This window comes from Xenopus laevis, chromosome 4S (assembly GCF_017654675.1).
Source record: "Xenopus laevis strain J_2021 chromosome 4S, Xenopus_laevis_v10.1, whole genome shotgun sequence".
NCBI lineage: Eukaryota > Metazoa > Chordata > Amphibia > Anura > Pipidae > Xenopus > Xenopus laevis.
In genome coordinates, this window is record NC_054378.1 from 79,538,762 (window position 1) to 79,553,100 (window position 14,339).

The following is a 14,339-nucleotide window of genomic DNA, read 5'->3' on the forward strand; positions in this document are numbered from 1 at the left end:
AACCAAAACACCACTTGCATGTGTGAGATGTCTTATGTACCTGCCAACAATCAAGACTAATAATAATAATAATAATAATGATAAACTAACCGAGGCTGATTTTCAGAGATCCATTTTCCAATAGCCACAAGTCGTATTGGTCTTAGTTGCCGGTGCTGGGCATCTCTAACTCCAGTGATGGCTTGGTGTCCTCTAGAGAAATCTAGGTTTCTGTTTAAGATACACATAATAGATACATTATGGTCATGTGCATGAAAGATTCATTAAGAAATGTAAAAAAGATAAGGTTTCCTTTTGAACAAGCGACCACAAGATGTGACATGTTGATTAGTTGCTATGGGTTACTAGACCTGTCAAACGAAGACTTTTAAATAAATATTCCAAAAATGGTTATTAAAATGACAACAGCTGCGCCTATACAATTCAGTTATTTCCTTTTCAATGTCTTTAAAAAAAAACTTAAAACCAAGTGAAGAAGAAGTAAGCATACACTGGCCAAAATACACATATTATATGTTCATTGTCAAATTACACTTATCCAGTCAGTAAGCCTGAAATGGGCTCCTATTCTGCTACAAAGCTCAATGACCTGCCATATGCCCAGATGGAAGTTGCAGAACTTTCTCAGTCTTGACTGACAGCAACCTGACCACAACCCAGACAGACCCTAACTGGGCAAAAACTCAAAGAGAGCACCTACAATCCTTGCAAATGAAAATAAACAAACATATATGCACAATGCAGGTTATTAACATGCTGTACGGGAGTGATTTATTATTGAATTTTACAACAAACTTTTTAAATTTAAAGGGCAATATAAATTGTTGATACGCAAGCAGCGAAACCTCAGCACTGCCAACACTCTCAGCAATACATCTTAAATTTATAATTATATAAAAAAATAAAACACATTTTAAAGTAAGGAAAAATGCCACTAAACAGAGAAAAAGCTCAGTTGGTAAACAATGTCAAAATGGTAATATAAAGCAACATAATCACTATTCCAGAATTTGGCTTCAATAAGGGAGTCTGTTTGAACTATAATAAATACAATGAAAGGTAACATGTTGCCTACATTTGGTAACTATATATTTATGCAATATGGTTATTTTGAAACTCATAATAACTTTAAAATACTTTAAGGTATACTATACAAATATATAGTTAGCAATAAACTAAAGCTATAAGGAGCTATGCTTAAACAGCATATAAATGAAAGAAATGAAAGCGGTAACAGTGTCAATATCAAGATTTAAATTAAAATAACAAAAACACACACAGTACCTAAAAGCAGGTCGAAGTGCCAGAAATCCTTGCAACTCAAACTCCTCTGGGAGAGGCAGCACTTAAAAAAAAATACATACATTAATGAATTGTAGGTGTAAACACAAAGGTTATATATTATATAGCGGGGACAGGAAGGTCACAGAGATATTGCAATGTAAGTGTATTACAACTTGGCTGCACAGGTGGTGGTCTTTAGACAACAAATTATCCTGTTCTAATTATTGCTCGTTGGACACAAGACAGAGATACAGTAATGAAAGAAATTACAAAAATGTTCATGCATTATGGACAGGAGACCGAAAAAACTTAGAAAGAACTACATTTTGCCATCTTGCACGTCACCAAGTATCTTTTAAACTTTCAGCATGAAATAAACTTGACAATAAATAGCTGATAAATGGAAAAAGGCGGTGTAGTTGATTAATAAAAAGGTTGCTTTTGTTTAATAATGGAGCTCAGCACTGCCAGTTATCTCATTAAACAAGTCTCTCAGAATGCCTTGCAATGCTATTTCTCTGTGTGTCCATGAATTCACGTGCATCGCAGGTAACACTTTACTATGGCAGGCTAGTTGTATGCTCCAGTTCAAACAAATAAATAGTCAATTAAAAAATGTGATTCCTTACTGTTAGCACTAGAGACATCTTCATCCAGCACATGGAAACTGTTGAGGAGAGAAATGAGCCATGGCCATACACTGCAGAAACACATAAAAAAGAAGAGGTGTGAAAATAAGGGTAACTATTGTATATCACAAAAGAGACATGCTGCACACACCGCAGATAATGCGCAGATATTACATACAGTTAAGGTTTAGTTTACCTTTAAACTTAACTTTTCGTATGCTTAGATATAGTGATATTCTGAGGAAATTTGCAGCTGGTCTTAAGAACACGAACAGCAATAACTGGAAGTGTATCAAATTGATATCTTTATCCCTGCTGAGCAGAATCCCTGAGTTCCATTAAAGGCAGCTGTTAGAATTGATACAACAGTTGCTAATATTCCACATATATACAGCTAAGAAATGTATCAACTAAATGTAGCAAATTGTAACAGTTCTGAATGCTCCTGGAGCTTCCAGAGTGAAACACAAGAGAAGGAACATTAAACTTATATTTTGGGAAAACGGTAAAAAATAAAAGATGGAAAGCAACAGAAAAATATATATATATTTTTTTGGTGAACAATCTAAAAACAACTGAACTGAAAAAAGTGTTTGGAATTAACCCCTTTAAAGTTACCTAAGAAGGTTCAAAAACATTTTTATAGAAAAATCTAATTTTAATAGCAAAATAGTTCAATTTTATAAATGAAAGCAATTACTCTACAGCAGAAGTGACTTTACAACAGGCATGTCCAAAGTCAGGCCTGGGGGCCAAATGCGGCCCATTTTAAATTTTACACCGGCCCTCAGCCTCGATCATGAAATGCGGCCCACCAGCACAGTGTGATCAGGAATCTTGTAGCCATAGCAGTAATTTTTGGGCACATTAGTGAAATGATCTGCCATTTGGTCTATACTACTGCCTGTGTGCTGAAGGTGTTAACAATAGACACGTACTGGCATGTAGTGATGCACCACTCTCACATACTTCTTTAGGACTGAAGGGGTCAATAGATGTTGTGACGTGCCAGTACAGTAAACTAAAGAGAGCGGTGCATCACTACGTGCCAGTATGTGTCTATTGCTAACACCTTCAGCACACAGACAGCAGTATAGACCAAATGGCAGATCATTTCACTAATGTGGACAAAATTACTGCTACGGCTAAGCAATTCCTTGTTTAAATGAGTTAAATGATATTAATGGTTCAAATAATGTCAGGCTGAATGGTCGGCCCCCACACATTTTCACCTCACCAAATCTGGCCCTCGTTGCAAAAAGTTTGGACACCTCTGCTTTACAACTAATATTATGCTTGTTGATTGACGTCAAAGGGGAAGAGTGTGTTTTCTTTTGCACAAAGTAGAGGGCCTTGTGTTAGAACACAACTGATTCTGTATATAACATGGTAACATTTAATATCAATATAGGCAAGTTATTACACAAATGTAGAGGAAAGCATTGAACTAGTTACTTTCAAATAATGGGCAAAATAAATCTTTACTGTCACAGTTATTTTAAGATGGACCAAGTAAGAATCTAACTTACTTTCTAAGATTTTCAGGTATAGTGACAGTGCTTAGAAAAGAACTGCAGTTCAAAGATACTCCTTATTATCCTTGATGGGCTTATTTATATACCAAATTAGGTCAACCAGTGAAAGGTGATTAAAGGTGTTTTTACCACTACAGAACATGACATCCCTGTTGCCATCAAAATGCCACTTCATAGCCCAATAAAAGCTTTTAAAGAACAACAATAATATGTGTATTTTGAACCTAGACACTAAAAGGTATGGAATCTGTTATCCGGAAACGCGTTATCCAGAAATCACCAAATTATAGGAAGGCTGTCTCCCATAGTCTCCATTGTACCCAAATAATCAAAATTTTTGAAAAATGGATTTTCTTTTTCTCTGTAATAATAAAACAGCACCTTACACTTGATCCAAACAAAGATATAATTAAGTATATTGGCTATCCTTCCGTTCTCAATGTATTAGGTTCATCAAACAGAGTTGGGAGTCACCGAACTTCCTTATCTTCATAAGTCACAATATATCACTCTGGAGAACCACTCCGGTGTTCACTAGCACCCGAGGAAGGATCATTCTGACCCAAATCATGTAGTGCAAATGAATAAAGGATCACATTTTTGAAAAGCATTGGTTCTCCATAGTGATATATTATGACTTATTAAGATATTATTAATCCTTATTGGAGGTAGAACAAGCCTGTTTACTAATGTTTAAATCATTTTCTAGCAGGCTTGAGGTACGAAGATCCGAATAACGGAAAGATCTGTTATCCGGCAACCCTCAGGTCCTGTGCACTCTGGATAACAGGTCCCATACATGTACCAAGTTGTGGTACTTCATACTTATACAGTTAATGCACCCATGAGGTCCAAAAACTCACTATTGTTTTTCCTCAACCGAGTTCTCTTGGAAGACACTGGGACGCAGCTTCATCCAGTCTAACGACACCTTGATAGCAGGTAGTGGGTTGGCACAGGAGGTTTCCTCACAGTGACGGGTCTTTAAGGGAAACCGGCACAGGATGCCTAAGAATGACACTGTGGAAACAATATACCAGAAAGTATATTTTAGTATCCTGATATATAAAGAAAAAAAAACAGAGTACAAAATTTCTCCTATACAAATTCCAAAAAACAAACATCTGGATCATACATCCAGCATGGTAAATATAGACAGCAAAACATTGGAAATCCATTTGAGCCCCAGAGTAATGAAATGATCAGACTCACAGACTGGTAGCTCAGGTATGTTTTATCATATACAAACAAACATAGTGAGTGGAAATAAATACCTGGTGGCCCACAGCCCTGTGACTGCACTGTATTAGAATATAAATTCCTAAAATAGATTGCTTATATAGCCGCACTAGAAGAGAGCTGCTGGTGGTTGAGTGGGAAATACAACACTACAACACACAGTTGTACCAGTGCAGGACAGCAGTACATTATATTTTAATTACTATAAAAAACAGTTTCATTTTTGTGGTGTTACGATTTCTTTAAAGAATGTATTTGAAAACCCTGCAGGAAGATTAGGCAAGAAACAAGGAAAGTAAAAACGGAATGCAAAGAGAAACAAAGAACAGAAATGGAAGGTATAGCAGAACGGTTATATAATAACATGGGATAATAAAGCAATAGAGTTGGGGGGGTCACAATAGAAATAAGTAAGGAAGCAAGGGGGGGGAAAACAGTAATTGATCAATAAGCTTGTTACTTGAGGTGTCCGAGGTTCTGACCAAATGCTGAAGCATTTTAACCCAGGGAGTTGGGGCCTGATGCTAAATGCAAATGAGCAGCAAAGGATTGTTTAAAGCACATTAACTAATCTTGAAAAAAGTGGTTATTAGTTAACATTTCAGTCCCTATGGGGAACGTTCCTCAAGATAAATAAACTGCATACAATATATCAAGCAGTTTGAATGTCTTGTCTAGGGCTCCCCTGAAGGGCTGAAATGACTTAATAGACATTCATATTTGGATGTACAAAGCCAAATCTCTTTTTCAGGTAAATTTACTGCACGCTGAAAGGGCTTCATACATCTATAAATGTACAGTTATTGTTTGTAAAAACTGTGCACTTGCTTGGGAAGTTCCAGTATAAACATTAATATAAATAAGCTCTTTGGTGGCAATGGAGGCAGGTGATCAAAGCCCCAAAGGGCCACTGGGCACACATTTGCAGAGCAGATATTAGTTTATACTTAACTGGTTAAAGACTAGGTCAAATGTTATTTATAGTATGCTATATACCAAAAGATGAAAACTAGTCTTATGCAAAATAGGGTTATAGCAGCCACAAAAAAATGTATTTACATCTACCAAACAAATGTAATTTATACATACATTTTCTTTGCAGTATTACTTGTCTTTTGAGACAAAAATTTTTACTTTCAGATTCTGATCTATGGATCAATATGCAGATTATGAATATTTCTTGTAATTGGCAGTCTCTCTCTGGTGAAGAATTTTGCATTTAAATAAAAAATATAATCATTGGATTTGTTGCATTTAATAGTAGCAACTACAATGGGAAAACCCCACAAACATGTTTATTGTCTGTTGCAATGACCATTCATACTCACTAAAGAGGGCCAAGATTTGGGACCAGCAGAGTTCCTCCTCACTGCTAAAATTCTGTTGCTCTGCCTCAGTGCCAAAGCTTTGCAGATGGTGCAGCTGAAACAGGTTTATCACTGTGATATGAACCAGCTGCTGGGAGTTTAGCGCTTTCTGAAAAAGCAAATTCTGCAGGAACATTAAGAGACACAAATGTGAAGTTTGAAGGCTAAGCTAAAAGCAAAGCTGTAAAGCTGTAAAAAAAAAGGCAAAAGTGCAGTATATTACATTAAACCAAATATGAGAGGCTTTAAACCAGTCTATGGGCAGAAACAAGCAAATTACTTTAAATGTAGTGCACAGGTCCTACAAAGGCAACATTTTGCAGGTCAGGCTCGGGTGTGGTTTAAGGTTTTGCAGATCAGCATCGAAAGGGGTTGAGTTTCCTGACCCGCACATCACTAATAGACATCTATTAAAACTTTACATATGTTATTAATGGAAAAAAAAAGTTCTCTCCTGCTCCCCCAGCATCTTAGTTTGAGAGGGTGAATTGTTTCTACGTGTTGATCAAGAAAAATGCATGTTGAAGATAAACTGCATTTCTTCTGCATTTTGCAAGCAGCTCATATTAAATATTTTCTACCAGAAAGTGCCAAACTCTAGTGAAGTGGAATGTTTGATTTACTGCTCTGTAGACTACTTTCAATATAGCAGGGTAACCATTATACCAATGTTTGTATCGAATTAAACAAGCTAGAAAGTTAAAACGTATGAGTTATGACAGGTAGAGACTGGAATTTGTCATTTGCAGTGTGGTATGTTTGTGATGATTTAGTGACAATAAGAACAGGTCAAACACCTGCAAATCCAAATGGAAAGAAAAAAAATAAAATAAAAAAAGACCCCCCTCCAAACACATGGGCCATGCTAAAGGCTGAATAAGAATGAGTAATGAGCAATTTCCAGAGTATTGTACAACATGAAATAAAGAGCTTTGCCTTTTGAAAATTTGCTTCTCCATACAATATACAGATATCCTATAAAATCTGTGCCATTTGCAAGGGAACCCCTCTTTATAATAACTAAAATGTTTCCAACTCAACACAGATTGTCTGAATGAAGTTTCTCTGTGTTTCCCTGGTAACCTGTCTGCTTGGTTGGTTTAGACGGTTGGATCGAAAAGAGAGGGTAAATAACCTACTATCCCTTCAGAAAAATAAAAAAATAAATAGAATCTCAAACTGGTACTACAGATACACTGAAAAAATCCTACCATTGGAGCTATCAATCTACAAAGTAATATTTTTCAGCAAGGCATCTATGTGGGAATAGTATTATCTTGCAGTCTTTCCCATTTGTACATAAAAACACTTGTATGAATGTATTTCTAATATAAAAAGCTCAGTTTAAAGATTTGTGCGCACAAATATTCATGTTATTTAGTATATGATCTTCTTAAATGCTATGGCAGTAAATGCCAACTAACCTTGAAGTGTTCTTCCAGCTGTTCCCGCAGTATGCTTACTTTTTCTAAGTTCTTTGTTAGGTACACATGTCCATGGAACTTTATGAAAGCCTTTATAAAGTCTGATACACCCCAGCAATTTTTCACCTCTTCACGACTTTAAAACACAAAGTATATATTATCATAACCAAACATGGAGAAGAAGCTACAAATGACAATAGGAACTTGTGCATCAACATATATACCTTTCCAAGGCTTTGGAAAGGGCCTTCTGCAAATTGGTGGAGGCTGCTGGGAAAGGAAACTTGACAGCGATGCTGCGGCAGTAGTAGAAAATAGTGGTCAAATGGTCCCCTTTTGAAGAGGCGAGAATAGCCAGCTGATTATATGGCTGACCTAAAAGAGATTTAAAAAAATTGGTTTACATTTAATAATCAAAGTTATCTGAATTAATTTATGGCAAACTATGCACAGATTTAACAAAACATTGTGCCATGCTACTTTAAACACCTAATTTATAAATATAAATTAAAAAAAATATAAAAATAGTTGCTAGGTAAACCTTAAAGGGATCCTGTCATCGGAAACATGTTTTTTTCAAAACGCATCAGTTAATAGTGCTGCTCCAGCAGACTTGTGCGCTGAAAACCATTTCTCAAAAGAGCAATTTTGAAATCTGACATGGGGCTAGACATTTTGTCAATTTCCCAGCTGCCCCCAGTCATGTGACTTGTGCCTGCACTTTAGGAGAGAAATGCTTTCTGGCAGGCTGCTTCTTTCCTTCTCAATGTAACTGAATGTGTCTCAGTGGGACATGGGTTTTTACTATTGAGCGCTGCTCTACCAGGCAGCTGTTATCTTGTGTTAGGGAGCTGTTATCTGGTTACCTTCCCATTGTTCTTTTGTTTGGCTGCCGGGGAGGGGGGGAGGGAGGGGTGATATCACTCTAACTTGCAGTACAGCAGTAAAGAGTGATTGAAGTTTATCAGAGCACAAGTCACATGACTTGGGGCAGCTGGGAAATTGACAATATGTCTAGCCCCATGTCAGATTTCAAAATTGAATATAAAAAAATCTGTTAGCTCTTTTGAGAAATGGATTTCAGTGCCGAATTCTGCTGGAGCAGCACTATTAACTGATTCATTTTGAATTTTTTTTTCCCATGACAGTATCCCTTTAAATTAATCTCAGGATCTATGGCAAACACTGAATTTGTTTAAGGTATTGTGGCTAGTATTAGACATAGAAAAGAAGGGAGAAAAAAAAAATGTTTCAACACCGACCAGAATAAAAGAAATAACCACACACTCACCATTGGAAGGGACAAGTTGAGCAGCATGTCTGTAATAGGATTCAGCCTGGCTTGTCTGGTTCCTATAGCGAGCTACATTGAAAAAAGAAATATATTTAGACAATTTGATGTGTCACCCTGTTTGATGTATCAGTTTATAAGGTTAATGTTTTTTGATCCTGACTCTATGCTAGATTACAAAACAGCAAACAACTCCGATCTGTACAAGTTCCAGGTGTTCTTTTGCCTTGTAGAGTGTGAGCGAGTGCTACCATTATCCCTTGATCAACTGCAATACAATTTCACCATACAAACCAGTGCCAAATCGATTTTGGATGCATCAGAATTATTACTCCATTACCACTAACCAAATCAGGGATAGACATGATTGCAGATGATTTAATGTTTTTTTTGAGCAACTTAAAACTCTTTCCAGAAAATTAAAAAGTATTTTAAAAACATTTCTGTGAAAGTTCTGCTCGGAGATTTTAGCACATTCCTGTGTGGAGAAAATACAAAGCAATATCTTTAGGTGATCAAAAACAGAAAACTCCTGAATAACGTAACAATCAAGTAAAAGGCCTTGGGTATCAATGATGCAGTGCAACAAATCCTTAGGCTGTGATGAGGTTAAATGGGCAGAAAATGCAAAACACAAACCGATTTCTTTTTTGTGCACTGGAAATGATGGTTGTTTGCCTATAAATGAAATTTTAGTATAATGCAGAGAGTGATGTGTGGTTTTTGAGTTTTTTTATTCAGCGCTTCTCCAGTTTGCAATGTCAGCATTTTGGTTTGCTAGGGTCAAAATTACCCCAGCAAAATGCATTAATAGGAATAAAGAGGAATATAAAAAGGCCATAATAGATGAGTAATATAAAGTAGCAATAACAATACATTTGTAGCCGTATACAGCATTTGCTTTAGATGGACGATGAACTGGTTTCAGACAAGCTATTTTTTCTCCAATCAATGTAACTGGAGGAGTTGCAGTGGGACTTGAAATTTCACTATGGAATGCTAGTCTCACATCTACCAGGCAGCTGTTATTTTGTTACCTTCCTACTGTTCTGTTAAAAGGCTGCTGGGGAAAAGAGAGGGTGTTGAGATCACTCAAACTTGCAGTGCAGCAGTAAAGTGACTCAAGTTTATCAGAGCACAAATAACATGGCTGATGGAACCTGGGAAACTGAGAAAATGTCTAGCCCCATATCAGAAAATCTAAAATCTGTTTGCTCTTTTGAAAAACTGGATTTCAGTGCAGAATTCTGCTGGAGCAGCACTGTTAACTGATGCATGTAATAGAAAAAAACACAACAACTTTTTTTCCCATGACAGAATTGCTTTAAAATAATTCCATATTTAATCGATTACAATTCTGTGGTGAAACAAGCTAAATAAAGTTTTCCCTATCTTTATATTTATTGTAAATAATAAATTCCACTCACTAGTCCTAGGCACCACTGAGCAGTGCAGAATCTAATTAAAAAGAGCTCAAGATACCTATGGCCTCCGCTGGGTGAAGGAATTCAAATACCTTGGGATCCTTCTGAAGTCTGACCCCCTGGCCTATATAGAGGATAATGTTACCCCGGTTATTAACCAATTCAAAACTACTACGGGCATTTGGGCCAACCTGCCCCTAACTCTGTGGGGGAAAGTCAACCTATTCAAGATGATATACCTGCCCAAATTCCTCTACAAACTTCACAATTCCCCGATTTGGCTCCCCAAAACAATCTTTCAAAAAATAAATTCAATTCTCATTCCCTTCCTGTGGGCGAACAAAATACCCCGTTTCTCCTGGAAACTGCTCTCGGCTCCAATATCCAAGGGCGGCCTGGCGCTCCCCCACCTGCATCTCTACTTTCTCGCTAGTCAACTCCAATATATCCACGGCTGGCTGCACTCGGATGATACTGACACTGGCAATGTTCTACTAGCCCTCCGTGTGGGGTCGTGGGAAGCTCTCAGACACCTGCCGTTTAGGAAGCTTGGGGACTACCGATCTTACCCCTCCACTGTCTCGACTCCACATAAAGCCTGGACTCTAGCTTGTCAAATCACTGGCCTGCCATCCCCGGTCATATCCCCCTATCTGGCTCTCTGGAGAAACTCCCATCTTCCCCACCTAAAAAACCTTCAAGATATGCATTACTGGCCCCAAATGGGGATAAAAGTTCTAGGAGATCTGCTGCTAGAGGGAACGTTCCCCACATTGACACAGCTGCAAGCCAAGACGGGGGGGAAGGAGATCCAATTCTACCGATTTCTACAATTGAGACATGCCTTTCAGGCACAATTTAACACACTTAGTGTGGCCTATGCCTCCCCCCCGATGGAAGTGGTTCTCCGTGCTCCCCAAACCTCTAAACTTATATCACGCCTTTATAACTCACTACTAGGCTCTACTCCTGCACCGTTCCTTCAGGCTCGTCACAAATGGGCCCACTGCATCCCCACTCTAACTGACGACCAATGGGAGGATGCCACTGACTCGCTATATCGTGACCTGATCTCCATCAAAGACAGAACGATCCAGTTCAAACTGATACACCAACTGTACAGTACTCCAGTGAAATTAATGAAAATGGGTCTTCGCCCTGATGCAAACTGCCCTAAATGTCACGCTTCGGACGCCTCCTTCTTGCATCTCCTATGGGATTGTCCACCGATCCATCAATACTGGATAGGGGTGATTGGCTATATGGTGGACAATCTAGAGTTCCCGAATGTACGCAATCCGGAAGTGTGCTTATTGAGTCTTATAGATGACCTCCTCCCGCTGAATAAATCTAGATCTCTGGCCAGGACTTTACTCTTTTATGCTAAAAAAGTGATTGTGATGACATGGATGGGTGACAAGTTTCCTACCCTGGATCGTTGGATCAACCTTGTTAATTCAGTGCTCCCCTCGATTAGAATAACTTATGAATCTCGAGGCTCCCCTGCGAAATTTCAGAAGGTGTGGGCCCCCTGGCTTGATACTCACTTAGTTGATGATTAGTGTTGCTTCTGTGGTCACTCTCATTTGTATTACGGCTAGCCCGTCTCTAACCTATTTGTAACAAGATGAGCATTCGTTTATAGAGCAGCTACCTCTTTATATGTAATATGCTAAACACTGTGCATTCTCTCTCCTTCTTTCTTTCCCTCTTTCTTCCCTTCCTTTCTTTCTTGTTTATTGTAAAATGAAAATAAAAACCTTTTAAAAAAAAAAAAGAGCTCAAGATAATGACTTATTTTTGCTCTCTGAACAATCATGCATGACAAGGGGAGGATCACAGCACATTCAAAAGTTTGCATCTTATAGTTTGACATAAAATTTACCCGTACATATACACCGGAGTTTCCAGCTTAGGAGGATATTAGACATTTAGAATTTGGAACTTGTGATACGTTCCAACTTTCCCATATTTCCATATAGGACTGACAATTTCCGTTCTTAGTGTACATAGCTTTTTAAATTTTTGACAGGTCTTTCGCAGATTTATAGCATAGGCCATAGGACAGAGGGTTGGGGTTTTTCCAACAATAAGTTATCCACTTCCTGGCCAGGAATAGCATTCTGTGCAGATACATTACCAGTGGTGGGGAGAGCACAGGGAAGTAGCGATGCAGATGAGACACAACTTGGGATCTCTTGGTAAGGGGGTCCCTATCTGCAGAGATAGGGTTTCTGAATCTAAAAATCCAGCACCTCAGACCTGTCTAGGTTGCATATAAGTCAATGGGAGAAGTCCCAATGATTTTTCGATGGGAGCTGGGTTTCGTGAAATACCCCAAAGTTTTCAGAGTTTTCGGGTGAAAATTCCAAACAAAATAGAGAAATTCGTGAAAATTGGATGAAAAAAATTGTGAAAATCAGATGTTTTTTCCCTGAACAGCAAATTTTTGGGAAAATGTAATAATAAATAAGCGTAAAAAACCCGAGCGGATTTGATCGGAGTTTGTAGCATAAAATACTGAGATAAATTTGGAATTTGATAAAAAAAACCCTAATGTCTATCAAGGGGGTTATTTACTATACTCTGAATGCAAAAATCACGATAAATTTGTGATTTTTTTTTATAAAATCAAAGTTTTAAAAAAATCATGAATTTTTCAAGATTTTAATAAACCCTGAAAAAAAAAAGTCTGAATCTGAAAATACGGCACCTCAGACCTGTCGAGGTTGCATATAAGTCAATGGGAGAAGTCCCAATGATTTTTTTGATGTGCGCTGGGTTTCGTGCAATACCCTGAAGTTTTCGGGTGAAAATTCTGAAGAAAAAAAAAAAATCTTGAAATTTGTGAAAATCAGATGAAAAGCAAATTTTCGGAAAAATGTAATAATAACTAAGAGTAAAAAACCCGAGCAGATTTGATCAGAGTTTGTAGCAGAAAATATTGAGATAAATTTGGACTTTGATATAAACCCCCCCCCCCAAGTGTTACTGAACTGTTAATAACCTTAGCAGATAGGAGCTTAATATTCCATTTGGATGTAAATATTGTTCCACAAAGCATCAATAAAATTTTTATTTATGCACATATGAAGTTTATTGTTCCTGTCTTACCAATGTCTCCAAGATGAACCAGGCAATGCTGACAGATATAAGCGCAGGAACTGGACTGAGGCTTCACAACTGTTCCAGAGTGCAGCTGCTTAATGGTTAAAATGCCCAGCTGGGAGGACTTCACACGACATGGCAGATCCACATTAAACACAGTGCAAAGCTCCTGCAAAAGCTAGACACAGTATCATGAGTGAGCACAGTCTTAAAAAAGTAAAACAAGAACAGGACTAAGATTAAAAAAAAAAAAAAAAAAAGCAAATGCCTCACCTGTGTATAAAAGCCACTAGCTGCCTCTAGGAACAGTGACAAATTGGCCTGTACCTCACTGCGATTTGGATTAGCTCGGTTCTTGGCTTGTCCTTGCAATGTCGTTATCTGATTTTTGAAGGCATGATTCCAGCTGCATGTGGAACAATTTAAAATGGCATTCATAAAATGTTATTTGTGTAGTCTGGATTAATTTGCCATGTCCCTATCGAATTAATTTTTTCCCCCCACCATCCAACAATTTTCAACCAAACAAAAAAGTACGTTTTCAATATGGCAAACAACATTATTATGCATGGCAAAACTGTAATACATTTTCCAGCATTCTATTAAATTCATCATTTTAAAAGTTAATGAAATCATCAACAACAAATGTTCTCTTTCTTTTACTTCATAATTTTACAGGTCCTTTAAACACAACTTTTTCTTAAAGGAGAATTCAACCTGTGGGGAAAAAAACCCGTACCCCCCACCCCAGGTAGACCCTCCTCCCCCCAGGCTAACTACCCCCCCCGGGGAAATGCCCCATACTCTATACTTACCCCTCGCCGCAGATTCTTCCAGCGGAGTTGCACAAATCCATCTTCCGCGTCCTCTGTAAGCTGACTGAGAGATCAGTATTTCTGCACATTCGCAGTTGGAGCAGTTTGCCGGTTTGCGACAACTGTGCATGCGCAGAATTACACGGAAAGTGCCAATCTCTCAGTCAGTTTACAGAGGAGCCGGAAGATGCGTGCAACTCTTCTGGAAGAATCTGCACCGAGA

At 37.9% G+C, this 14,339-nt stretch overlaps 1 protein-coding gene across 5 annotated transcripts in view; it reads right to left on the minus strand.

Moving 5' to 3' along the window:
- Positions 1-14,339, minus strand: part of smg7.S (SMG7 nonsense mediated mRNA decay factor S homeolog) — a 41,963-nt gene that overhangs the window by 11,978 nt on the left and 15,646 nt on the right. For all 5 annotated transcript variants that reach the window (XM_018260969.2, XM_018260966.2, XM_018260965.2 and 2 more), the window contains exons 4-13: positions 13,575-13,707; positions 13,308-13,479; positions 8,770-8,841; positions 7,703-7,853; positions 7,479-7,614; positions 6,016-6,178; positions 4,312-4,468; positions 1,914-1,984; positions 1,285-1,345; positions 91-210 (exon numbers count right to left, since the gene is read on the minus strand). In XM_018260969.2, the coding sequence (XP_018116458.1) occupies positions 91-210; positions 1,285-1,345; positions 1,914-1,984; positions 4,312-4,468; positions 6,016-6,178; positions 7,479-7,614; positions 7,703-7,853; positions 8,770-8,841; positions 13,308-13,479; positions 13,575-13,707 (1,236 nt within the window). The remainder of the gene's footprint in view (positions 1-90; positions 211-1,284; positions 1,346-1,913; positions 1,985-4,311; positions 4,469-6,015; positions 6,179-7,478; positions 7,615-7,702; positions 7,854-8,769; positions 8,842-13,307; positions 13,480-13,574; positions 13,708-14,339) is intronic.